We start from the raw sequence: 25,181 nt of genomic DNA on the forward strand, positions 1-25,181 counted from the left end.
TGTGGGCCCTGTAAATGGTGGAAATTATATTACTTAGAGCTTTGCTATACAGCGTATGGTCCAGGGACCAGTAGCATCAGCATCACCTGGGAGCTTGTTTGAAAGGCAGAATTTCAGGCCTTCCCCAGGCCAAGTGAATCAGAATCGGCATTTAACAACACCCCCAGGTGTTTTGTATATATATTAAAATATAGGAAGCATGACCTTTGAGTTTTTACCTTGTGTTTGCGACAGATTCTTTTTCTGTCAATTTATGCATAAATAAGCAGATAGTATTTCTTCTCAGAAGTTTTATCTAAGATGTCCAGAATTATCAGTTACTATAAATACAGTGTAACTAAGCAGTCAAATATTCCTCTTGGCTCTGATGAAAATAGCCTTAGAATACATTAGCATTATCTTTAATGGGGCTTTTGTAGCAGACTTAGTTAGATTATAATATGTGTTGCCTACCTTTTCAGGTGCCCCTGCCCAACACCCTCCCCCTCCCTAAGAGGGAGACTATACAACAGAGCTCCAGCCTAACTTCAGTTCCTCCCACTACTTTCAGCCTCACCTTCAAGGTATGTACTACATCCATTTCTAAAGGTCCTTGATTATTGCATGCAAGGGGACATAAGTTAACAATACTCTCGGTATTTTTACTAGTTTTGTGTGAAAAGCAGCAACACTAAGCTGAAGAAATGATGTCAAATTATACCTTAAAATTGTATTCGTTTCTAATACCACATAGCAGTGACTTGATATCCTCATATTTAAAGTGAGGCATATTATGCTTGTGAATTTTGTCTTAAAAGTACAGGAGAGCATTTTATATTTCATGTTTGTACTGAGTTCCTCTTAGAGATCTTAATAGTTATTAGATACATAAGTTGTATAGAAAACAACTAACTTGGTGTTGCATGTTTTTTTATCCTAAGTACTAATAATGGTAAGAATGCTAATTTTCTGTCTTTCCTCTAAGTCATGTGTGAATTGAATGAATGTAATGTAATTAAGAATATTTTATGAAGATGTAATTGATTAGATTAATACAAGTGATTTTGATTTGATTTTTGTTGGATAATTTTTGAGTAACGGTCCAAAAGAGTTTTACACAACACATGTTTTTTGATGTCAAGAAGTTTAGGCTTTTTTTTTTTAAATCTCCTATTCTTATAATTTTGAGCTATGTTACTAATACTTTTTTTTACAATTGAGTTATTTGAGAGTATTTTAAATCAGTTGTTCACCTCAAGATTAGTCAGTGGTTAAAAAGTACAGATGTGGAATTAAGTGAGGACTTTTTTTTTTTAACTGCATTTATTTATCTCTTTGGTGCTGTTTGTTTAGTTTCATAACCTGGGCAAGTATTTATCCTCTACTGTAGCAGGGCTTTCTAATGCTACACTGGTTGCCAGTGAATCTTTTTGATGATCTTCAGGAGAGGGAGTAACTAAGTTTTTTTTAATAATGTGACCAGTGTTTATTTCTAGACTCTTTCTGTTTGATTCTCCAGCCTCCTGACCACTTGTCCCCTTGCCCCCCCCAACTTTTTTTTAATACCCCCAACTTCTTTTTAAGAAGCTGCTTAAATACAAGTTTGAGACTATAAGATTTTACAAGACAACCGCTTCTGCTTTGTGTCATCTCCATCTTTACCCAGTTCTTACTGTTTACTGCCAGTTCCTACTCAGCCTTTTTTGTTGTTTTTCCACCTGAATGACTGTCTTAACCTGTGTTTCATACTATATCTTACATGTGGTTTTTACCGTTATTCTGCTTAAGGCAGTCTCATTTCGCATAAGCAAATACAATATCATCATTAATTATTCTTCAGGCCAGTTGTTGATTCTTCAGAAAGCCTTTCCTCATTGCCTTTCACTTAATGTTTTTAACACCCCAAAAAGAAATAATATGCATTTGAATTAAAGTAAATTTAAATTAAATTGTATTAGCTTAAGGCTTTTTCTGGTTTATTTTTACTTTTTTTAATTTAATTTTTATTTTATATTGGGGTATAGTTGATTTACAATGTTTTGTTAGTTTTGGGTGTAGAGCAAAGTGATTCAGTTATACCTATACATATATCCATTCTTTTTCAGATTCTTTTCCCATATAAGTTATTACAGAATGTTGAGTAGAGTTCCCTGTGCTATACAGTAGGTCCTTGTCAATTATTTTCACTTTTTTTTGGACACCTTTATTTGAGTAATTTATGAAGTATGGAAATTTCTATTATATGGGTATTGTCAACAGTATACTTGCCAAAAGGAAAAATGAATGTAGTTAAGTAATTATACTTTTTAGTTTCCTTGAATTTCCAAAATTAGAATCTAAATTTTCATGCTGCTTAAGAAATGAAATGAAACCACTGTATATGGCTTAAGTATTATGTAAGATTGATAACCTATAATTTATGTATTTCCCATACAACAAAACTGGTTGTAAAGGCATTGTAGTCTATAACATTGCTCTAAGCTATAAAATCTCAGACTGTACAAGCAAATTGCATTTTGTCTAACTTGCTAAGTGGTGGTGTGGGGGTTTTTTGTTTTTGTTTCTTACCCCCTAAGACTTTTGTTTTAAAATAAAATACATTTGAAACCAGCAAGGTGATTGTGAGGAAAAGGAAAGAGTCAAGTAAACCTAAAAGTGTCCTATGTTTTGAATTTGTAGTAATGATATTAGCCATCAAGAAGAGGTTATATTATATATAGTGTGTGTTTTAACAGGAAAGTAGGGAGATATGTGATACTTCTCAAATACTTAAAATCAGGTTGAAATTTTTAAAGTTGGTACTTCAGAGACCTACAAACTTCCCAACAGTGGTATTTTTAAATCTTATTTGTGAAAAGTACCCTGGTGTAAGTCATTGCAGCTGAATTTTATAGGTTATCTTAGATTTTTCCTCTCAGCTCAGTATTTTGACTAGTAGAACTAAAAACTTCAGAATCTCTCTGTTTGTTCCTTTCCTGTTCAAGGAGCCTCAGGATAGTTGAGGATCTACATCTGTGCTCTCCAGTTCAGTATCCACAAGCCACATGTAGTTATTGAGCACTTGAATGTGGCTAATCCAAGTTGAGGTGTGTGCTGTAAGTTTAAAATTAAATAGATGGTGGATCTGAAATGTTAATTTTTTTAATTAAAACATCTCAATGTTTGTATTGATTATAGGTTTTAATTATTATTGTAGATATATTGGGTTGAATAACATATGTTACCAAAATTAGTTTTACCTCTTTATTTTTATTTTTTAAAGTGTGGCTACTAGAAAATTTAAAATTATATGTGGCTTGCATTTGTCTGTCTGTTGAATAGCTCTAGATAGATTAAACTAAGCCTACAGGTAAAACCAGCAGCCACAAATACAAATGGTGGCAGTCAGAACCCAAAATGCTTGATGGGGTCTGGAGGTGAAACAAGAAGTGTTTCTACTGTACCCAAGCCTAAAACCTGTCTGGTTACACTGCCTTTTAAAACACTGAGCATAAAACAGCCAAACAAAAGGTACCTGTCACTTGCCATTTGAGAACTGTTGGTTTAAAAAGAAAGACTGGAGAGAATGGATATTTATTTAATGGAGGGCCTTTAGTGTCTTTCCTACTAGAATCAGAGCCTTATGTCAGTCCTAAAGGGACATGGTATTTCCATTTCCTTATTCACTGGTAGGAATAGGGACTCATGTTTAGATGATACAAGAGCTGTGACTATATTTCACTGACCTGTTTGCCAAAGCTTTCAACAAGTTCTCTATAGAGACATAATTAAAGCCCACTGCCTCCAATTTGAGTAAAGGAGTAGAGATAAAGGAGAACATGAAAGCTTTGAAAGCCTTATGGTCCTAATCTTTATATGTGGTTTTTGAAAGGTTATAGTTGGAACACATTTATGTATATGTATTTGTTTATATATGTGTATTAGTTTTGTTAGCATAGTGATTTTCTTTTTTTTTTGGCTTTAAAAAATGTTCATTTGGTTGCAGATGGAGTCTGCACGTAAGGCATGGGAAAATTCTCCAAATGTTAGGGAAAAGGGATCTCCAGTAACTTCCACAGCACCTCCAATCGCAAGTGGAGTCAGCAGTAGTGCCAGTGGACCAAGCACTGCTAATTACAATTCATTCTCAAGTGCATCGATGCCTCAGATTCCTGTTGCTTCAGTCACTCCCACAACTTCACTATCAGGTAGAGGTCTTGTACCTTTTCTTTAAATATCTTAAATTATTTAAAGTTTCTTATGATCTTTTACTGTTTACTATCCCTCAAAGTATTATTTGTAAAAGACAGAAGATTGCACATGAGATAATTATCAGCTGGTTTATAAACCTCTTCCCTCCCTCCCCTCTCTTGCCCTCTCCCAATTTTAATTTGGCAAATATTTAATGATGGCTTACTAAAATACTTCGCTTGACCCTCTCTTCTTCCCACCCCAACTCCCAATACACATACGGGTAAGGAATTGGTGGGAAATTTTCTGTCTTGTTCCTCTAAATTTTTCTATAAATTTCACCTTTTAATTTTTATTATTTAACTCATAGAGCTAATTAGACCAACTCGGAAATAACATAGAATCACAAAGCTTTTAAGTTTTGTGTGATCTGTATCTAATTTGAAGGAGCTCTTGGCCTAAGTCTGTTGGTTTAACATATTTTCTGGGGAAGAGTTACAGGTAGAGAATTTCCAGTCTGTGTTATTTGAGTAAATGATATCCATTAGTTTCGGGGTTTTGTTTTTGTTTTTGTTTTTTAAAGGAAAGTCCATCAGCATCCCAAGTTAAAAGATGTTTTTCTTTCTTAAATGTTTCTCTAGTGTGTAATCCTTTCATTGAACTATATTTCATGTGGGGCTTTATCATTCTTAAAGAACCAGAGATGTTTCTGAAATATTTGACTCTAAGAAGGTATACCCTTTTACCATATGTATAACCATGTTTCTTCTACTGAAAATAGAAATTCGTTTTAAGCTTTCCTAATACTCTCTAATGTTTCCAAAACAGTCGGGAAACTCCTTTCCAATACATGTAAAATATATACAGCACAGAATTTACTTGCTTTGGCTAGTTCTCATTTAATGAATGCAGTAATGATTTTCAGTATTCTGGCTTTCTGTGCTATTTTCAAGCACCAAAAGGACTGAGGTTGTACTATAGTTATTTTGACATTATCTGGAATCAGATATATGTATTAAGACAAGCCCAGATATTCAAATCAAAAGAGAGTATTCCAACTGTACTTCTTCCCTCTTTAAACCCTTTCAGGCACTCCCCATCACCCATTTCCAAGGCATCTTCATTATGCTTACCAGCTTGGGCCCCAGACTACTTGGGTGGATAGGGGGTGAGGCTATAAAGGAACCAGGAGGAGCGTATGGTAGGAAGATTAGGAAATAAAGGGACTAGGGAGGTTCCTAGTTTTTTCTTTGGAACCCAACTACTTCCTTTCCTTTGGGTCTAGTTTCCCCACATTCCCCTCAACTAGGATAAACTTCTAACAAGGACCTTCTTGGCTAGTCATCCTACTGGTAGATTCAAGTGCAAGAACAGAGGTACCTCAGTCTTGGTCCTCTCTTAGAACATCATTTGATATCTGAAAATAATAACTACTACATCACACTTTTGAATCAAATACCTATATTGTCATTTGCTCTAGTATTATTAATAGTTTGTCTTGTTTTTAACGTATCACTAAATACCAGTTTTTGCTGGTATATATACAAGGAGAGACAGGAATAGTCTTATGTTTATATGACTTTTTAGGAGCAATTTACATTAAATTTTTATATTACATTAATAATTATTCTTAAGGCAGTTTATCCTTCTGTGTTTTTATGTCTATGCCTGGCCTTTAATAGATGTTCAAATATTTATTTATAAATAAGTGAACTTCTAAAGATTATCCTTAAGGTATTTTGCCAGAAAGAGGAAAAAAATTCTAACCTTAAGTTTATGTGACTTTTTAGGAGCAATTGTGATCTCTCAAGGCCCATTTTGTGCTAATATTTATGCCTCACCATAAATGAATGAAGCTCTTGATTATCCTTTGTGATGATTAAAAAACTAAATATTAGTTTGAGGCTAAACTATAACAATGTTGTAGGCTCTCAGCCTCCTTATTTTGTGAGTTTATTTTTAAATTTTCTCCTCATTTTAATTTTGTATTTATATTTCTCCAGATTTTATAGTCTTATTTGCATCTGATAAATGTGTCTTCCTTTTACAAGCCCCCTCATATCCACTTGTTGTCTGAGGTACCGTATATAAGCGCCTAATAAGTACACAGTGGGCATAAATATTAATTTTCCAGTTTCTGGTTGGTGCTTGAGTTTACTGTGAACATCAGTGGTACTTTAAAATATGCTACATTTCACCCTTATTTTATCCCTCCCCCGAATGTAGGAGCTGGTACCTATACTACCTCTTCTTTAAGTACAAAATCTACAACCACGTCAGACCCTCCTAATATTTGTAAAGTGAAACCCCAACAATTACAGACAAGCAGCCTGCCTTCTGCAAGTCATTTTTCACAGTTAAGCTGTATGCCTTCCCTTATTGCCCAGCAGCAACAGAGTCCACAAGTCTATGTGTCTCAGTCTGCAGCAGGTAAGATGTTTGAATATAAGGAATTTAGAAAATGAAGACGTTTTAATGCTTTTTTTTCTCTCTTCCCTTACCTTTCAAGTTTAAATATTTTTTGATCTGCTTTGCAAATTTGTTTCCTCATAGAATTGAGTGCTGTCTCTCCTTGGCAAGCATTCTGGGGTGTGTGGCAATTGTTTCTTACACATATGTTATATATATAATAGACATATTAGTGTCCAGTACAGTCTATATCCATGGATTCCGAGTCTACGATTTAACCAACTGTGGATTGAAAGTAATTCGAAAAAAATGTTCACAAAGTTCTAAAAAACAAAACTTGTATTTTCTGCACACAGGTAACTATTTACATAGCACTTACATTGTATTAGGTATTGTAAGTAATCTAGAGATGATTTAAAGTATATGAGAGGGGACTTCCCTGGTGGCGCAGTGGTTAAGAATCTGCCTGCCCTGGTCCAGGAAGATCCCACATGCCGCAGAACAACTAAGCCCGTGTGCCACAACTACTGAGCCTGTGCTCTAGAGCCCACGTGCCTAGAACCCGTGCTCCGCAACAAGAGAAGCCACTGCAATGAGAAGCCCACGCACCACAACAAAGAGTAGCCCCTGCTCTCTGCAACTAGAGAAAGCCTGCGCGCAGCAACAAAGACCCAGTGCAGCCAAAAATAAATAAATAAACAAATTGGAAATAATTAAAAAATGAAGTATATGAGAGGATGTGCTTAGGTTATATGCAAATGATATACCCCATTTTACATTTGCAGGTTTTGGTATCTGGGGGGTGGTCCTAGAACCAACCCTCTACAGATAACTGGAGTTTGTTATCTGAAACCTGACAAATTGATGATAAAGTTCATGAGGAAGAATAAACCTAAGAACAGCAAAGAAGAGAAAAAAATATTTATTGGCAGGGGGTAACTTGTCCTCCTAAATGTCACAATGTTAATCTGAGTTAAATAGTAAATAAGCATTTGAAAAATATTCAAGCTCACTAATGATTTAAATTCAAAGTAAAAGGACAGTGAGGCTATTTTTTGTCTTTCTATGTGGGAAATATTAGGAAGATTGATAATACCCAGCATATTTAATACCCACTATCGATAAGGATTCACAGGTATTATTAATAGGCTCTTAAAAGTACATTGCTGGGCTTCCCTGGTGGCCCAGTGGTTGAGAGTCCGCCTGCCGATGCAGGGGACATGGGTTTGTGCCCCGGTCCGGGAAGATCCCACATGCCGCGGAGCGGCTGGGCCCGTGAGCCATGGCCTTTGAGCCTGCAGGTCCGGAGCCTGTGCTCTGCAATGGGAGAGGCCACAACAGTAAGATGCCCACGTACTGCAAAAAAAATTAAAAATAATAATAAAAAAAAGTACATTGCTAGTGAGCATATAAATTGGCAGAATTCTTTTAGAAAAGTATCTCAGGATATTTTATGTGTACATAGTCACTGTAGTAGCAGTTTCATAGTTGGGAATCTTATTGTACTGGTAAACTTACTTATTAATCAGAGATATATGTATCAGGGTGTTCATTCATTGCAGTATTGTTTATAATGATAATAAATTAAAAACAACATGGGAAGTTCTCCCAAACATACTATTATATAGAAACAGCATAATACAAAGTAGTGAGTATAAACATAGAGAAGAAATCTGTTAAGAATCTATACCAAATTCTTTCAATTATTAAATGTCAATTCTTTTGAAATATTTTGCTAAATTCTAGTTGGTAGATTTAAAATTGGAGTGGATTTGCTGGTAAACAGGTTCATTTTCAGTTTTAGTGGATTATGTAAAATTTTACTAGTTTATACTGCAGTGGCGGCACTGTATGAGAGTGTCTATTTTCGTCTGCCTTCACAAGTTCTAGAGTTTCATTGTTTTAATTTTGCATATACCTGTCTGAAAGAAGTTCTACATCTTTTTGCATTTGTATCTTTCCACGTTTCTAGTTTTTCCTTGGCTGTATTAATTTTCAGAGGGCTCACTTTATTTGAAATCCGCTTTTGGGGTTTTCTGTTACTATTTGGAAAATTCTGAAGTTTAGACACTCATCGCTGCTTGTTTTTCCTGCCAATCTAGCTCAAATCCCAGCTTTCTATATGGACACAAGTCATTTATTCAATACCCAACATGCACGATTGGCTCCACCATCCTTGGCTCAGCAACAAGGCTTCCAACCAGGTCTCTCTCAGGTAAGTATCACAGGCTTCTTCCATTCTGTATTTGTTTCTTTGCATTTTTGTGGTGTGATAGTATTTGGGGGCTCAATGTAGAACTAGTAATGTATTGAAAAGAAATTTTAGATGTTTACATTTGGTTTTGTTTTAAAAAGGAACTGATACATAGCATTAATCTTTTGTTTCATATCTCGAATGTTTATTTTCCAGGTGTTGTCATTTGTGTATATGGTGTTCATATATTGTTTTTTTCATTGCATTGCAGCCAACTTCAGTTCAGCAGATTCCAATCCCTATTTATGCACCACTGCAAGGGCAGCATCAAGCCCAGCTAAGTTTGGGTGCTGGACCTGCTGTTTCCCAGGCTCAGGAACTATTCAGTTCTTCACTTCAACCATATAGGTAAAAGCTTTAAAATTATGTCTGTGATGTTGGAAACAATGTAATTGCTGAGCCTTCTTACCATATCCTTTCTACTCCCTCCTTCCCCTCCAAAACTCAATGACCCTCTTACAAACTACATTAAATAATTGTGTTGAGTATATGTCATGAACTTCAGCCTCTGGTAATTTCTGTCAGTCTTTATTGAACAAAGTGAACCGTCAAAGCGTCTTGAAGAAGAGGCTAACAGCAGTCCTATAACAATTAGAAATCACAGAAAATAGCTGCTAAAGGACCTGAAAGTTTGAGTGCCATCTCGCTGCTAACAGCTCTAAATCCAGACCTGCTCTGTGTAAGAGCTGAGGCATGGCAGATATCATTACAGTATGTAAGGGGGCAGAGGCCAGGGTGAAATATAATAAAAGCGAGAGAGTAGAGTGTCAAAGAATAGAAGTAGTGGTGATGAGTGGTGATGCTCTGTAGTGTAGAAGAAACCATTGTTTTGAAAGATTCACTACTGTAAGTTATCTTTGCAGTTAAGCAAGTAATGAAAACTGATCTTTATTGAACTTCTTTATATATGATAGTTATTCAGCCCTTTACATACACTAATTTATTTAGTTTTCACAAAACCATATAAGGTAAATTAAGTCATCCCCATTTGACATTCGAAGAAGTTGTGGGGGTTTTTTTTGTTTTGTTTTTGGATTCTTTGGTATTTTATCCTAATGTTACACTGAAAATAAGTGGCAGAGCCTGGATTTAACCCAGGTGTCTCTCATCTCCAACTTAATGAGAGTGGAAGGGTGGGGTAAGAGTTGAATGACAGCAGTGATCATGGCATAACTCAGTCATCATCATGGTATACCTGTCATTGATACTCATGGTAATGGCCCTAAACCATCAAAAAGAAAAATAAGGGACTTCCCTGGTGGCGCAGTGGATAAGACTCCACGCTCCCAGTGCAGGGGCCCGGGTTCGATCCCTGGTCAGGGAGCTAGATCCCACATGCATGCTGCAACTAAGAGTTCGCATGACACAACTAAGGAGCCCGCCTGCCGCAACTAAGGAGCCCGTGAGCTGCAAATAAGGAGCCTGCCTTCTGCAACTAAGACCTGGTGCAACCAAATAAATATATAAGTAAATAAATATTTAAAAAAAAGAAAAATTCCTTTCAGGACATTTACTGTAAAGAAGGTTGCAAAACTAGGCATTTCCTTTTGGAATTTTGCTTTTTAAGTGGTTCAGGTAGAATTTCCATACTTTATAGATTAAACTTGGCATCAATTGATACAGCTCATTTCTTTCAGATTACGTTTTACTCCTAAAGAAGCTAGGCTCAGCTAATCAAACTTTCTCAAAGGAACGGAGTTATTAGTAAACTTAATAAATGTGGCTCTCACTTCATTTTTTATTAAAGATTATTCAGTAGAATTTAGTACATCTGTATAATTATATAGTATGTTTTATTTTCTGGTATTATTCTGTCATACCAGAGTAATGGTATAGTATGACAGTTTGGGTTTGGTTATTCCAAGAAATTCTCTCTCACTACAAGTAAAATTATTTACCCCAACTGGAATTATAGGCAATCTCTTTCATGTTATTAAATTTGAGGTTATCTTGAAATTTGTGGTAAAAATTAAAATTTTAAGGCTTCCCTGGTGGCGCAGTGGTTGGGAATCTGCCTGCCAGTGCAGGGGACGTGGGTTCGAGCCCTGGTCTGGGAAGATCCCACATGCCGTGGAGCAACTAAGCCTGTGAGCCACAACTACTGAGCCTGCACGTCTGGAGCCTGTGCTCCGCAACGGGAGAGGCCGTGACAGTGAGAGGCCCGCGCACCGCGATGAAGAGTGGCCCCTGCTCTCCGCAGCTGGAGAAAGCCCTCGCACGGAAACGAAGACCCAACACAACCAAAAATAAATAAATAAATTTATTTTTAAAAAAAAAAATTAAAATTTTAAAACTTCAGTAGATTTAGATATAGCAAATAGATTTAATCTCAGCACTAATCTCCTTTTAATTGGTACTGGCTGTTTGAAACATTGTTGAAAAGTTTGCTACTTTTCAGCTCTGTTAAAAAGAGTTTAGTAATTAATAGTAAGGTCTTCCATAGCCATGGGAGATGGATTAGCAATGCAATTCTGTATTTGTAACCCCCATTTTAACAATTGCCTTGGAAGATGTACTTTTTTTTTTTCAGTACGCGGGCCTCTTACTGTTGTGGCCCCTCCCGTTGTGGAGCACAGGCTCCGGATGCGCAGGCTCAGCAGCCATGGCTCACGGGCCCAGCTGCTCCGCGGCATGTGGGATCTTCCCAAACCGGGGCACGAACCCATGTCCCCCTGCATTGGCAGGCGGACTCCCAACCACTGCGCCACCAGGGAAGCCCCAGAAGATGTACTTTTTAAGACCAGACCTGTTCAATAGAAATATAAGCTGTATATGTAATTGTGGCAAATGGCTACTTGGAAGGCACCAGTTTCAACTTTGAAAGTAGTTGTTTGTATCCCTACCGCATCATTCTGCTGTTTCTTGTTCTGAACATAACTAGCGTAGTGTTTATTAACAGGGAATCCTTGAATTAATTTCTGCCAGGACCAGGGTAGTTTTAACAGTATGTTTATGTTTTACATTTTATATTTGAAACAGATTATAAGTGGACATTGTAAAGAATACTTGTGACCCTAGACTAGTGCTCCTGCTTAATGGGTTTTGTTCCTGTCACATGTGTAAAGATTGGACGCCTCCATCCCAGAAATAATAGGGCAGTCTGAGGTTAGATTTCAGCATTGTATTTTTTTTGAAACCTTTCAAATGTGCAGTACAGTATTATTAACTATAGTCACCATGCTGTACATTACATCCCCATGACTCATTTTATAATGGGAGGTTTATACCCTTTGACCATAATAGTGTGTTGCATATCTGAACATTGCTAAGAGAACAGATCTTAAAAAGTTCTCATCACAAGGAAGAAAAAAATGTGTAACTGTGTGGTGACAGATGTTAACTAGACTCATTGTGATCATTTTGCATACATACAAATACCAAATCATTATGTTGTACACCCGAAACTAGTGTAATGTTATAAGTCCCTTATACCTCAATTAACAAAACAAAATTTTGTGGGTAATCTTGTTGCTAACTACTACTCTGCTTCATTCCATAGAGGTCTTGAGACCTCTTAGAGGAAAAATATATGTACATATATATGTATGTATGTATATACACACACATATATGTGGAAGTAATGAAATACGAATAACGAAAGTCAGAGCTATTGGGGTCTATAAATTTGAATAGAATGTCAATACCAAAGAGAAAAACAGCAGATTTGGTTCTGAGCTGGCTAATGAACACATGAAAAGAGAATTATTCTCATTGTTAAAGAGAAGGAAATCTTACCATTTCCTCAGGAAGAGCAAGCCTTTTCCCAGAACTTTTACATGGGGAGCTTTGCTGTATACAGGGCTCTAAATCTTGAAACAAGTGCTTTAGACACACTCTGCCTCTTTAATTGTGCTGATTAGAGTATTTGGTCATTTGAGATACTCATTCTTAAGATTCCAGATAGAATTAACTTCTAACACAAGCCTTTTCTCTTTAATACTTCTGTAGATCTCAGCCAGCCTTCATGCAAAGCAGTCTATCCCAGCCATCTGTGGTACTTTCTGGTACTGCCATCCACAACTTCCCAGCTGTCCAACACCAGGAACTTGCCAAGGCACAGTCGGGTCTTGCCTTTCAGCAAACTTCAAATACTCAGCCTATTCCTATACTGTATGAACATCAGTTGGGTCAGGCATCAGGACTAGGGGGTTCCCAACTGATTGATACACATCTTCTCCAGGTAAGGCAGGAGCTAGAATCATGCACTGTCTTTGTATTCCTATGCAGCAAATTATTTAAGAAAACAGTTTTGAAAGAAAAAATGTTAAATGGCACAGTGGAAAAAACAAGATCTTCCTTTCTATCTAATGCTAAAATTCTTAGAGCTTACTTTGAAGTCATGATCTTGATATCTGAACTGAAAAATATTTCAATCTTACTTCTTACAAAATATTTTCTAGGCTAGAGCGAATCTTACCCAGGCTTCAAATCTTTATTCTGGACAAGTACAACAGCCTGGTCAGACAAATTTTTATAACACTGCCCAGTCACCAAGTGCTCTCCAGCAGGTAAACTATGGCATGGTAAATTTCCTCAATTTTCTTTACTATTATTGTTGTTGTTGCTGCTGTTGCTGTTGCTGTTGCTTTTGTTATTGTTGGGGAATTTAAATAGAACCAAGATGGGGAAGTGGTGCAGTGGTTTCAGACTTCTCTCTGAGATGTCTCGGAATTCCATGGGGTCCACTAGTAGTGGGACATGTTTCAGTCCTATACCACCCCTCTTCTCACCCCCACTTCAATCCATTATGTTTTTTACCTCTTTTTAAAATGGATTTCTGTGTAATCATTTATTTTAACAAAAGATTCCACAAATGTAAAAATTTGAAAACCATTGTCCAGGATATGCAGTTACATGTAAGTGTGATAAATGCTTTACCCATTCGTGCTAGAGGTGAAGGAAGACCCTGAAGACCACCACACCGGTTAATATAATACATAGGACTGTGTGGCAGAGTTATGACAGTAAAAATGACAAACACATTTCTTAAGTATATGAGTGTAATAATAATTTTCAGTGAAAAATGTATATTTTTATGAAACTATCTCCTCTGGCAATGTCATTAATCAGCTTACTCTTTGAAAGTTGGTAGAGGGCTGGAGGAGAGAGGCAAGCCATTAGTCATTTTCTCATAACTATTTTTGGTGGCTATTTTAGGGGGTGAGAATTCAAAAAATATCACCACATTGACGTTCAAATTAAATATTATTTGTATGAAAACTGAAAGACTATTTTTTTGTCAAAGCTCATTTTGACCACACCTGAAAACAGTATAAAAATGTCTGTTATAAAAATGAAAGTTGTAACTGCTTTCTTAAATTGTATATTCATAATTTTATTGTATTTTGTGGTTATTAGGCATGTACTATGGGTTAATTCAAAGATAGTCATAATTATTTTATATGTGTAGTTTCTCTACTGCTAATCTGTTTTATTGTTGCACATTTAATAAAAGAATGGAGATAGTCACTAAGCAAACTATTTATATGTGAAATATAGTAATAGATTGAAGTATTCTGTTTAAAACATTACTCAAAAGTATTTGAAGAGTCATGTATAATATATAGTAAAAGGGATATACAACAGGTCTAAGCAAATAGTTACAGTTTCTGTTTGCTTATTTTCTAGGTTACAGTACCTTTACCAGCCTCCCAGCTTTCCTTGCCTAATTTTGGATCCACCGGGCAGCCTTTAATTGCTCTGCCTCAGACTCTTCAGCCCCCATTACAGCATACCACCCCACAAGCACAGGCCCAGAGCATGAGTCGTCCTGCACAAGTAAGCCAGCCTTTCAGGGGATTAATCCCTGCTGGAACACAGCACAGCATGATCGCAACCACAGGAAAAGTAAGTGAAGAGAAATTTACGCAGTTTCTTTGAGAATTTAAGGCCATGAGTTTAGATATGCATCTGTGTAGTATATAAAAATAAAATGCATCAGTTTTTACCACCCTCCAAGAAATGTCAAACTCAATATACTTATTTTTTATCTACTCTCTGTTAATGTGTTTGGTCCCCTCTGGTTTTTACCTAATAACAAAGAATTCATAAATTTTGTGGAGGAATTTTGTACTGAGGTTCTTTGCACTTTGCCAGATGAAGTTATCATATATAGAATACTAAACACAGCACTTTAGTTTATGGAATTGCAGAAATATTAAGTTTACTTTATGCTCTTTCTCAGATGTCTGAAATGGAACTAAAAGCCTTTGGAAGTGGCATTGATATAAAACCAGGCACACCTCCAATCAGCGGTAGAAGCACCACACCAACGTCTAGTCCTTTCCGGTAAAATGGGCCTTTAAATTTGCTTATAGAATATCCGAATAACTGAGCACCATTTGTTTGTTAGATACTTAATGCCACTTTTCCTATAGTAAGTATAAGACATTCTGATAGTTTTACCAAAATGTTAAGCTATTAAGTTATTAAGAATGTATTTGCTGTACTCTATTTTAAGAAAAAAAAATTTAACCCAGGGAAAATCTAGCTAGTGTGCTTTCTCACATCTGCACCTCCAGTGTCTCTTCATTACCACCATAATGTTTGGTAACTCACCTTGGTAAATTTGCATCAACTACCAAGTATGATGAATCTACCAAGAGCAATGTCTCTAAAAATCTAACAGCATCATTTATGTGGCACTACCGTACTGACCAGTGATGGCTTCTTTCCAAGGGCTACTTCCACAAGTCCGAACAGCCAGTCCAGCAAAATGAACAGCATTGTCTATCAGAAGCAGTTCCAGTCAGCCCCTGCCACTGTGAGAATGACACAACCTTTTCCTACACAGTTTGCACCCCAGGTGGGCAGATATAAGTGAGAAATGAGTATTATTTACTTGCAGGTGATTGCTAATCTGGCTAATTCTCTGATTTAATAATCTTGCCGTATTATAACCAGTTTAGAAACAGTTTTTAGTAAATTTATGACATTCAAATATATTCTCTACAATCTTTAGCTAGACACAAGTAGTAACCATATAGTTCTAAAGCAGACAATTGAAATATAGTCATAAGATTCCCCACACAGCTCTGATCATTCATTTCAGTCCTGATCCTTTTATCTTTTTGAAGATGACTTTTCAGAGAAGGGTCCCAGTGCTTAACGTTTTCTAGTTTTAAAGTTGGGGGGTGGGAGGGTTGGTTTTTGTTTTTTTAAGATAACTATATGTAGTTGAGCTGGAAATTCAAAAAGGTGTTCTATTGTATGTGTAAAAATGTTGGCTTCCCTTTGCTAATCATATGGAAGGACTAAAGTTAATAAGCACTCTCATATATTTGTTGAATTAGTATTATTTTCATTTATCTTCAGATTATATTTGGTATAGGTATGTGCCTTTTCTGCAGTTATATCTTTTTTTAAAGATATCCTAATTAATAGCCTTTCTGTCTCCCCTTCAGAATTTGTAGCTGAAATGCTAGAACCAACTCAAGTGCCATAGCATGCTTTGCCTAATTTTTCGGTTAGATTCTCCAAGCATGGCCCATTTGTTCTTGGTCCTTGTAATAGAATGGCACAAACCCATACACTTCCTTTCACTGACAGAATGGGCACAGATTTACTCTGGGATAAGCCAACCTGGTCTAGTTGGCAAATTTTTTCTTTTTTTAACAGTTCAATGTTGTATGTTTTGTTTTTTTCACTCAGATTCTCTCTCAGCCTAACCTGGTCCCTCCATTGGTAAGAGCCCCACATACTAACACCTTCCCAGCGCCTGTTCAGAGGCCACCAATGGCACTGGCCAGTCAGATGCCTCCTCCGCTGACCACAGGCCTCATGAGCCATGCTCGTTTGCCACATGTAGCCAGGGGTCCTTGTGGATCACTATCTGGAGTCAGAGGTAATCAGGCCCAGGCTGCGTTGAAGGCTGAACAAGACATGAAGGTTAGTACAGTGTTAACAGCCAACAGAGCAAGAATCTGTCTCTGAACCATGTCTTAAGATGCCTCTGGACCCATAACTGCATATCCAGGCATTCATTGTCTTAGCAGACTTTTAACCGAACTAACTACTTTTATTCATCCTACCCCGCCCCCCTTTTTTAATTTCTTTTTTTTCTCCCTACCCTCCCCACACTTTTTTCTTTCTTTTTTTTAATGTTTTTGTTGTTTTTTGTTTTTTGCAGCTATAGTCAGCAAACAAGTTAACATTTTAAACTCTGTGGCCAAATGAATTGCTTACAAAATAAATATTTGAGGGAGATCTAAGTTTAGCTACTACATTTTTTGGAAGAGCAAATAAGTAATATGAATAATTATAGGCTTCCCCATTTTCTTTTTTTTTTTTCTCCCTTTCCACCCCACCCCCATCCCCCCATCCCAAGATATAAATCATGGTTATGTGAAAACTCTGGAATGGGTGAGGCATTTACCTATCTTGATTTTTCTTCCTTCATGAGTCATCCAAGTATAGTTTTCTTCTCAAACTGGTTTCATACCCTTTTTTTTGCCTGCCACCTGAGGCAGCCATATTCCACAACAGATTGTATAGTGTAGATGAAGAACTCAAAAAGCACTTTGGGATCCTTCGTGATAAAAGGCGCTGATAAACTTGAGGTTTGCTAATGCAGAAGGGTGCCTTTAGGAGTCTGTGTGGGGACAGTTTTTATAGCATAAACCTTACCTGTCTGCCTGTACAGCTAGCTGAATCAGTTTATTTCTGTTTCTACACTTAACTTCAGAGGTCTTAATAATTTTGCCAATTTTGTCACTTTATATATCAGGTCAGACAAGAACAAAGAAAAGCTTACTGCTTTCAAATGGGAAATGTCCATAGTAAATGCTTTACTCTGAATTAGAAACATGTTTGTGACAATCCTGCTAGAAAATTCGGTTGACTGAGTAAAGTTTCTTTCTGGGTGGATATCCCTTGTTTCTGATGCTGAGTAATCAGATTTAAAGACTGCCCTGCAGTGAAATGCTTGTTAAATGTTACCCATTTTAAAATAGGCTGTGTGCCTAGGATTTCCATCCATTCATAACTATTAAAAATACTAGTATGTGTAGAAATCTTTGGAAACCATTTGGCCTTGGTTTCCAGTTCTCTTGCCTTCTTGGCACTTGATTTTCATACATCCCCATGTTGGAAATGACATTAGAGCTTAATAATGAATGGGCTGGGGAAGGATACAGATTTCATGAAAATTGCTTTAGATCTTTGAATATAGTACAGGTTACCTATAGAACATGAAGGGCTTTTGTTATATGCAAGAGGTGTAGAAACTTTAGTTTTAATTGTGTATGTTATACAATGGTATAATTTACAGATTGACGTAAGTATATTCTGTGGGGGCACAGAGTCAATAAAACTAGGAAATTATTTTACCAGCTCAGAATGTGGTAGGAGCTATCAGAACTTAGTGATCAAGTGAAGTTGTAGTTACTAATTTCTGATGCTCTTCCCCTGCAGAAGAGAGCTGTGGGAAGAGGACTCAGCCACAAGACATTTGGTCCTAGGTGTTGGTAATGCCACAATATAAGTGCTTCCTTTTCATTTTATTGTAGACCACATATTGATAACTAGAAGTTTTAAGTATTACATATATGTTTTCAAATTTGCAAGCAGCCTCCCTAAATAAAATTTAATATCAATAAGCTTTGTTCCAGAAAAGATACAAACCAACAACAATTTCTATTTTATTATTTTATAAAAGGGCAAACTTTGAAAAGATGGTGGGAGGTGGTCCTGTTCTTTTTATATTTTTTTTTATTTTTTTTTTTAAATCACATGGAATGTTTTCAAAAACAGGAAGAAATCTATCCATTAAAAGCCAAAAGATCAGTGAGGTACTTTGGGGCCAAACCAACATGGGGAAAACTGATTTGTGATTGGTAAAAGAATTTGAACTGAGCTTGATTGACAAGCTTTGGTAATACTGTAGCATTTTCAGTTGTTGTTTCTCATTTTTTAAGGCAAAGCAGAGAGCAGAGGTTCTTCAGTCCACGCAGCGGTTCTTCTCTGAACAGCAACAGAACAAACAGATAGGAGGCAAAGCCCAGAAAGTGGACAATGATTCAAGTAAACCTCCTGAAACACTGACCGACCCTCCTGGTGTCTGTCAGGAAAAAGTAGAAGAAAAGCCACCCCCTGCACCCACCATAGCCACCAAACCTGTTAGAACTGGACCAATCAAACCTCAGGCAATCAAAACCGAAGAAACAAAATCCTAAAGGCTGTGGGCTGTTGCAGGGGGTTGGGGGAAGGGAGAGGGGAAAGAGGGAGGATGAAGTCAGATAATGCCAGCAGCCAAAGGGGTAAAATGGTCTCTGACGTTATCCTGTCCAGAGCTTGGAGGTGCACAAGGGACATAGGAGCAATTTACACTGACACACAGCTGCTGCACCAGTAAAAATGAGGCTTTGCCAGCTTGCACCTACTATATAACATGCATTCTGTTGATGGCCATGCATCTTCAGTGAGAAATTTATATACGAATATGTGCACACATTCCTTGAGTGCATATAATTTAGAACTAAAATCCTTATGGTTAGATGAAACACCAGAAATGTGAGGGCAGTAACATCACAGAGGAATAGCTCAGCCTGAACAATGCAATGATCCCAGCTAAGACATCAGACGTGGTTTCTTTGCTCCGTTATGTTCTTTGGATATGGTTATAGCATTTATAGGCTTGGTGGTGAAGAACAGAAGATAACTGGTGCTGGATAGAGGAGCCTTATTTTTTATTATGGCAGCTTGCTATTTTTGTAACGTGGTGATTGAGTTGAACACAATCAAAGTACAGTAACTGATCTCCCCTTCTTCCTGAATGAGTGAGCAGATGATGAAATATTGTCGTCAGCATCCTTGAACATATCCAGGTGGGCAGTGTTTGGCTACTGCTTCTGTTTGAAAAGATGCTGTGTTTTGGTTGTGGCCCAAAGGTTTGATGTGCTACTTGGCGTTTTCTTTCTTCCGTGGAGCTCTTACGGTTCAGACACAACAGAGTTGGTCAAATACTAGTTAGGTTGAATCTTGCTTGCCTCTACTCAGTCATCTTTGTATGAATCCAGTAGTTTTTTTTATTTTTTAAAACGGTTTTTAGCTGATGTTCATGAAGATCAGTGAGTACCTAGAACTGTGCCACTAAAGAAAGGAAATCCTATCTAAGAAGGTGCATTTCTGCACTAGAGCTGTGTTATAACCATCCTTTGGGCCCTCTGCTGGAAAAGTAGAATCAAGTCTCAAATAATGCCTTTTTAATTACATCCTCTAGTATTATAGATGTAGGACAGTACTGTATCATACCTCTGTGAATGTAAAATATCTTGTACCTGCTTTATGATACGTAGTAGTGACCGTGCTTTATCAGATCTGTTTTTAATGACGTTATTCTAGAATGTTTTCTTTCCAGATGATAATTGAGAAGCTAATTAAAAAAAAAAAATGGTGCCAGGTACCACAACAGTAACAGAATTTGCTGTTTTCTGAGGTTTTGTTTTTTACTTTTTTTTTTAATGGAGTGCGCTGGATGTCTCTATAATTTTGTTCAGATGACTGCAGAACCTGGAAAAGCTGTTGCTGCTATTGATGCATAACATACTGCTATTGGTCTTTTTATATAAATAAATAAATCTATCTATATATATATATACATATATATATAATTTGAATTTTTGGAAACTTTAGCTGTGCTGTCAACTTTGGAGAAGTATCCCAGTTGTACCGTGTTGGGTTGGCATTGTACAGAAATCAACAGCCATATTGGTCTAGAAACATTAAACATAATTTTTTCCATTTGTACAGGGGTAACGCACTGTATTAAATATGTAAGGTCTTATCTACATGGGTTTGATTACAGAAACTAATAAAGTATTCTCTAAATAATGAGTCTTGGAGCTTCTTATCCATTCCTAAAATCTGAAGCAAGAAGGCTTGTCACATACCAAAAAGAGTGATCAAGACTACATTATGCTCTAGGAAAAAAGTCATCATCCCAAGACTTGATTTCTAACTTTCAAAAACTCTAAAGCTTATTCAATCAAAGTAAAGATTGTTTCAGAGGATAATGTTTATGGCTCCTGTTCTCAAGGTAGCCATACTCCTGTTGAAAGCAGTCTGCCAAGGAGGAGGAGAAGAGAAGTCTTTCTTGATGATGCAAAGTGCTGAATGTAGAAAATAGAATCGCCATGCTTCTGGCTGGAAATGGAAGGACCCAAAATAGATCTCAGTACTTATATTTGTATTTTTCTTATTTTTGCTAGCACATTCATAGCCATTATCACCCACACAAGCAGACAGTAAGGGAGTTTGTTTTATCATTCACTCAATTTGTGAAGTGAAGTACTGAGGGATTTCAATTGCCTAAAATCCTGTATCCAGAACGTGTGGCTTCCAGATCCAGCTTTAGGAAAACTAGTAAATTCAGTTACTAATAACCTGTGTGCCTTTTTTACTCATAGATGCTGTGATTCTTAAACATTGAAAGTATGCAAGTACTAATAAACCCTACCTTGATGTCCAAGCTTTCCAGTCTCAGGTTTTTCTCTAAATGTGCTCTAATTTGGTATGATGGAGAAGGCTGGGAACACAAGCCTCTACCAAAATGCTGTAGTCACTACTTCACATATGTGCCTTCTCACTCACTTCCATTACCACTCTTTCATATTCTCATCCTTAAGTTCAGTCCTCCTAAATTTTAGGACTTTTAGGACTTACAGAGTGACCAACCAGCTGTATAGTGTGCACCGTCTTCACTTACAAGCCACCAAGTATGTGCTGTTCAGTTGGTTGTGTTAATTTGAAACCATTAATACCTTAGGCCCTTTATTAGCTAGGATCTACAGTGGAAAAAATGACAATGAAAGTATAGCCAATGAAAGAAAGATATTTGTATAAGTTCTTCTCCACAGTTTGGTCATATAAATCTTATCTCTGGCTTGAGGTCTTTCAGGTTGCCATCACTGATACCTGACCTCTATTTCCTGGGTCCCTCAAGCTGTCTTCTTCCAGTCAATCTCTCCCTTCCCCTGCCATATATCCATACTGCTTAACTTCTAAGTATGATTAAAACCTTCTAAAAGTATTTAGGTAATACTAATCTGGTCTTATTTCTCACCATTTCTTGATACACTAGGTAGTAAGTAGTAGAATTATATGTAAATTTTGGTCTTACTGGTTTCTGAGCAAAAAAAGCAAAGTCAACAATTTGTTCATCTGAGATGAAAAGGGAGCCCCTAAATGAGTTAATATTCAGTGGAGAATTAGAGTGCGGAAATTTCATTAATCAGGCCTGAGGTTCCAGATGAATAAGTCTTAGGTTCAGGTTCAAGGATGATGTAGAGGGACAGAAAAAGGATGGACAGATGTATCTTGGCCCGCTGGAGTTAGATTTGGAAGTGTTCAATTTCAGTTAATTTCACACTGTTAGGTGTGGAATGATACGTGGTTTACTGACTTAGGGTTGTGGTTTTCAAATTGGAAGTACACATACTGTTCAACTGAAGCAGTTTTACTTTAAAATTTTGGCCAAGGGATTCATCTGCTACAAAACACAAGCATTAACATGAATAAGGTTAATTGATTCCAGAGAGGAGCTGCCCTCTCAAACTCTTTAATATGAGAAGCCAAAAAGACGATTGTACCAAGAGTAAAGCCACACTTCCCACAGAAGCTGGTAGTGATACCCATTGGGGGGATTGATTGGGTCTTGAATTTCTATAACCTGGGAATAGAAATGGATGTTATAAAGTTCCCTCTTAAACAGCTCAGTTACCAGAATTTTATATCCAGCTTAAAGCCTCATGGGGGAAAAACAATTCTCATAGACATTACCACCTTTTTTTCCTCAGCAGCCCAGAATCAGGGCATAGTTCAGGTGCTTGAGTTTTGTTTTAACCCTCCTGGCCAAGTAGGCCTCCCACATAAAGCAATCCTATTCCTAACCATAGGGAAAGGCAGACGGGCACTCCTATTTATTCCAGAAACATTTGTGCAGCACCTAACACATGGGAAGCATCATCCTTGCTAGGTCCTAAGTGTTTAAAGCCAAAGGCATGATTCCACCCTCCAAGAAGCTCACAGTTTAAGAGACAGTGTGACCAAACAGTAGTGGTACTTCCCTGGTGGTTTAGGTTACTGAAGGGACAGGACCTAGCCACCAGTGCCAGACCATGCTCATACTCCTTCTAAAGTTCCCATCCACATCCATAGTACAAAGGCTTCTCCCAAGTACATTCTGACCAGAGAACACAGGGAAAAGTGGTAACACAAAGAGTAACACTCTCCGGCCACACGTGTCCAAAACTAGCTTCTTCCTTAGTCCTCCTGCTATGTCTGCATAAAAGTAGGAAACAGAAAATGCCAATGTGCCAGGGACTGTCCTAATAACCATGTATCAACTGATGCCTCCCAATACCCTTAAAAGGTATTTTTATTCTCATTTATACTTGAGGAGAATGAGGCATAGATAACTTGCCCAAGGATATGCAGTAAGTGTAGGAGCCAGGATTTGGTCCAGGAAGTCTCTGATTCTCAAAGCACAAGCTCTTAACTACTGAGCTGAACTGCTATGAAAGCACTGGACTTGAAGTTACTAAGAAAATCACAACTCTTATGTCTGTTTCTCCAGCTCTAAAACGGAAATGATTCAGTCTTCCTCACAGGTTTTGATTAAATGAAATAAAATATATATACATACACACACATATATCCACACACAGTATGCCTGGTGTTTGGCAGGTTGCAATAAAGTGATTCATGCCTTGCTAAATCCACATAGCTTAATCTAAACTAGTATCTATGCTCTTCAGAAAACTGGAATTTCTAGCCCTTCCACTATGTGAGCATAAAATAAGTCTGCATCTCAGAAGAGGACACTTACCTGACCACGCTGGTACCCTGACCTCAGCCTCCAGAACTAGATAAGTTATAGAAGAGCTGCCAAGATGGCAGAGTAGAAGGACCCTAAGTTCACCTCCTCTCACGAGCAGACCAAAATCACAACAGTCTGCAGGACGACCATCACTGAAAAAGACTAAAACCTTCCAGAAAAGATCTTCTACAACTAAAGACATAAAGAAGGAACCACAAGGAGACCAGTAGGAGGGGCAGACTGACAATACAATCAAATCCATACCCCCGAGGTGGGTGACCCACAAACTGGAGAAGAATTACATTACAGAGGTTGTCTCATAGGAGGGAGAGCTCTGAGCCCCACATCAGGCTCCCCAGCCCAGGAGTCTGCCACTGGGAAAAGGAGCCTCCAGAGTATCTGGATTTGAAGGCCAGCAGGGCTTGATTGCAGGAGCTCCATAGGATTGTGGGAAATACAGACTTCACTCTTAAAGGGTGCACATAAATTCTCACGTGCACTGGGACCAAGGGCAAAAGCAATAATTCAATAGGAGCCTGGGTTGGACCTGCCTGCTGGTCTTGGAGGGTCTCTTGGGGAGGTGGGGGGCAGCTGTGGCTCACCCTGGGGACATAGACACTGGTGGCAGACATATCAGGGAGGATTCATCCGTGTGAGCTCTCCTGGAGGCTGTCGTTTTGGAACCAAGACCTGGCCCCACCCAACAACCTGTAGGCTTCAGTGTTGGGATGCCTCAGGCCAAACAACCATCAGGGCAGGAACACGGCCCCACCCGTCAGCGGACAGGCTGCCTAAAGTCTTCGTGAGCACAGCCACCTCTACACACGTCCTTAGACATGGCTCTGCCCACCATCTCTAGAAGACCAAGACCCAGCACCATCCACCAAGGGGCAGATAGAGGCCCCTCCCACCAGGAAGCCTGCACAAGCCTCTAGACCAGCCCCACCCACCGGGGGACAAAGAGAAGCAAGAAAACTACAGTTCTGCGGCCTGCAGACAGAGTCGGCAAACGCAGGCCAGACCCTACCCTGGGACCAGCTGGCCCTTGGCCCTTGGGTGATAATAAGGGAGTGCACTGCTGGGACACATAGGATGTCCCCTACAGAGGGCCACTTCTCCAAGGTCGAGAAATGTAACTAACCTACCACATATATAAAAATACGAATAGCAATTTAGACAAAATGAAGTGACAGCAGAATATGTTTCAGATGAAGGAACAAGATAAACCCTAGAAGAAGAACTAAGTGATGTGGAGGTAGGTAATCCACCTGAGAAAGAGTTAAGAGTAATGATCGTTAAGATGATCAAATAACTCAGGAGAAGAATGGATGCACAGAGCGAGAAATAAAAGTTTTTAACAAAGAATTAGAAAATATAAAGAACAAAAAAACAATTGGAGAATACAATAACTGAAATGAAAAATACACTGTAAGGAATCAATAGTAGACTAAATGAAGCATATGAACTGATCAGAACTGGAAGACAGAGTAGTGGGAATCACTGCCACTGAACAGAATAAAGAAAAAAGAATGAAAAGAAATAAGGACAGTTTAA

General features: G+C 37.8%; 1 protein-coding gene across 17 annotated transcripts in view; it reads left to right on the forward strand.

The window, feature by feature from the left end:
* PRRC2C (proline rich coiled-coil 2C) overlaps positions 1-21,297 on the forward strand; it is a 99,496-nt gene extending 78,199 nt beyond the window's left edge. For 6 of the 17 annotated variants that reach the window (XM_060033886.1, XM_060033940.1, XM_060033894.1 and 3 more), the window contains 12 exons: positions 462-563; positions 3,965-4,166; positions 6,376-6,579; positions 8,661-8,773; positions 9,024-9,160; positions 12,761-12,992; positions 13,213-13,335; positions 14,441-14,659; positions 14,997-15,100; positions 15,491-15,617; positions 16,463-16,699; positions 18,727-21,297. In XM_060033886.1, coding sequence (XP_059889869.1) covers positions 462-563; positions 3,965-4,166; positions 6,376-6,579; positions 8,661-8,773; positions 9,024-9,160; positions 12,761-12,992; positions 13,213-13,335; positions 14,441-14,659; positions 14,997-15,100; positions 15,491-15,617; positions 16,463-16,699; positions 18,727-18,984 — 2,058 coding nt within the window. In that variant the 3' untranslated portion in view covers positions 18,985-21,297. Of the gene's footprint in view, positions 1-461; positions 564-3,964; positions 4,167-6,375; positions 6,580-8,660; positions 8,774-9,023; positions 9,161-12,760; positions 12,993-13,212; positions 13,336-14,440; positions 14,660-14,996; positions 15,101-15,490; positions 15,618-16,462; positions 16,700-18,223; positions 18,277-18,726 lie in introns of those variants that run through there. The other 11 variants (XM_060033912.1, XM_060033930.1, XM_060033981.1 and 8 more) reach the window with 9 other exon arrangements.
* Positions 21,298-25,181: the final 3,884 nt, after the last annotated feature.

This window comes from Delphinus delphis, chromosome 1 (genome assembly GCF_949987515.2).
Source record: "Delphinus delphis chromosome 1, mDelDel1.2, whole genome shotgun sequence".
Classification (NCBI taxonomy): Eukaryota; Metazoa; Chordata; class Mammalia; order Artiodactyla; family Delphinidae; genus Delphinus; species Delphinus delphis.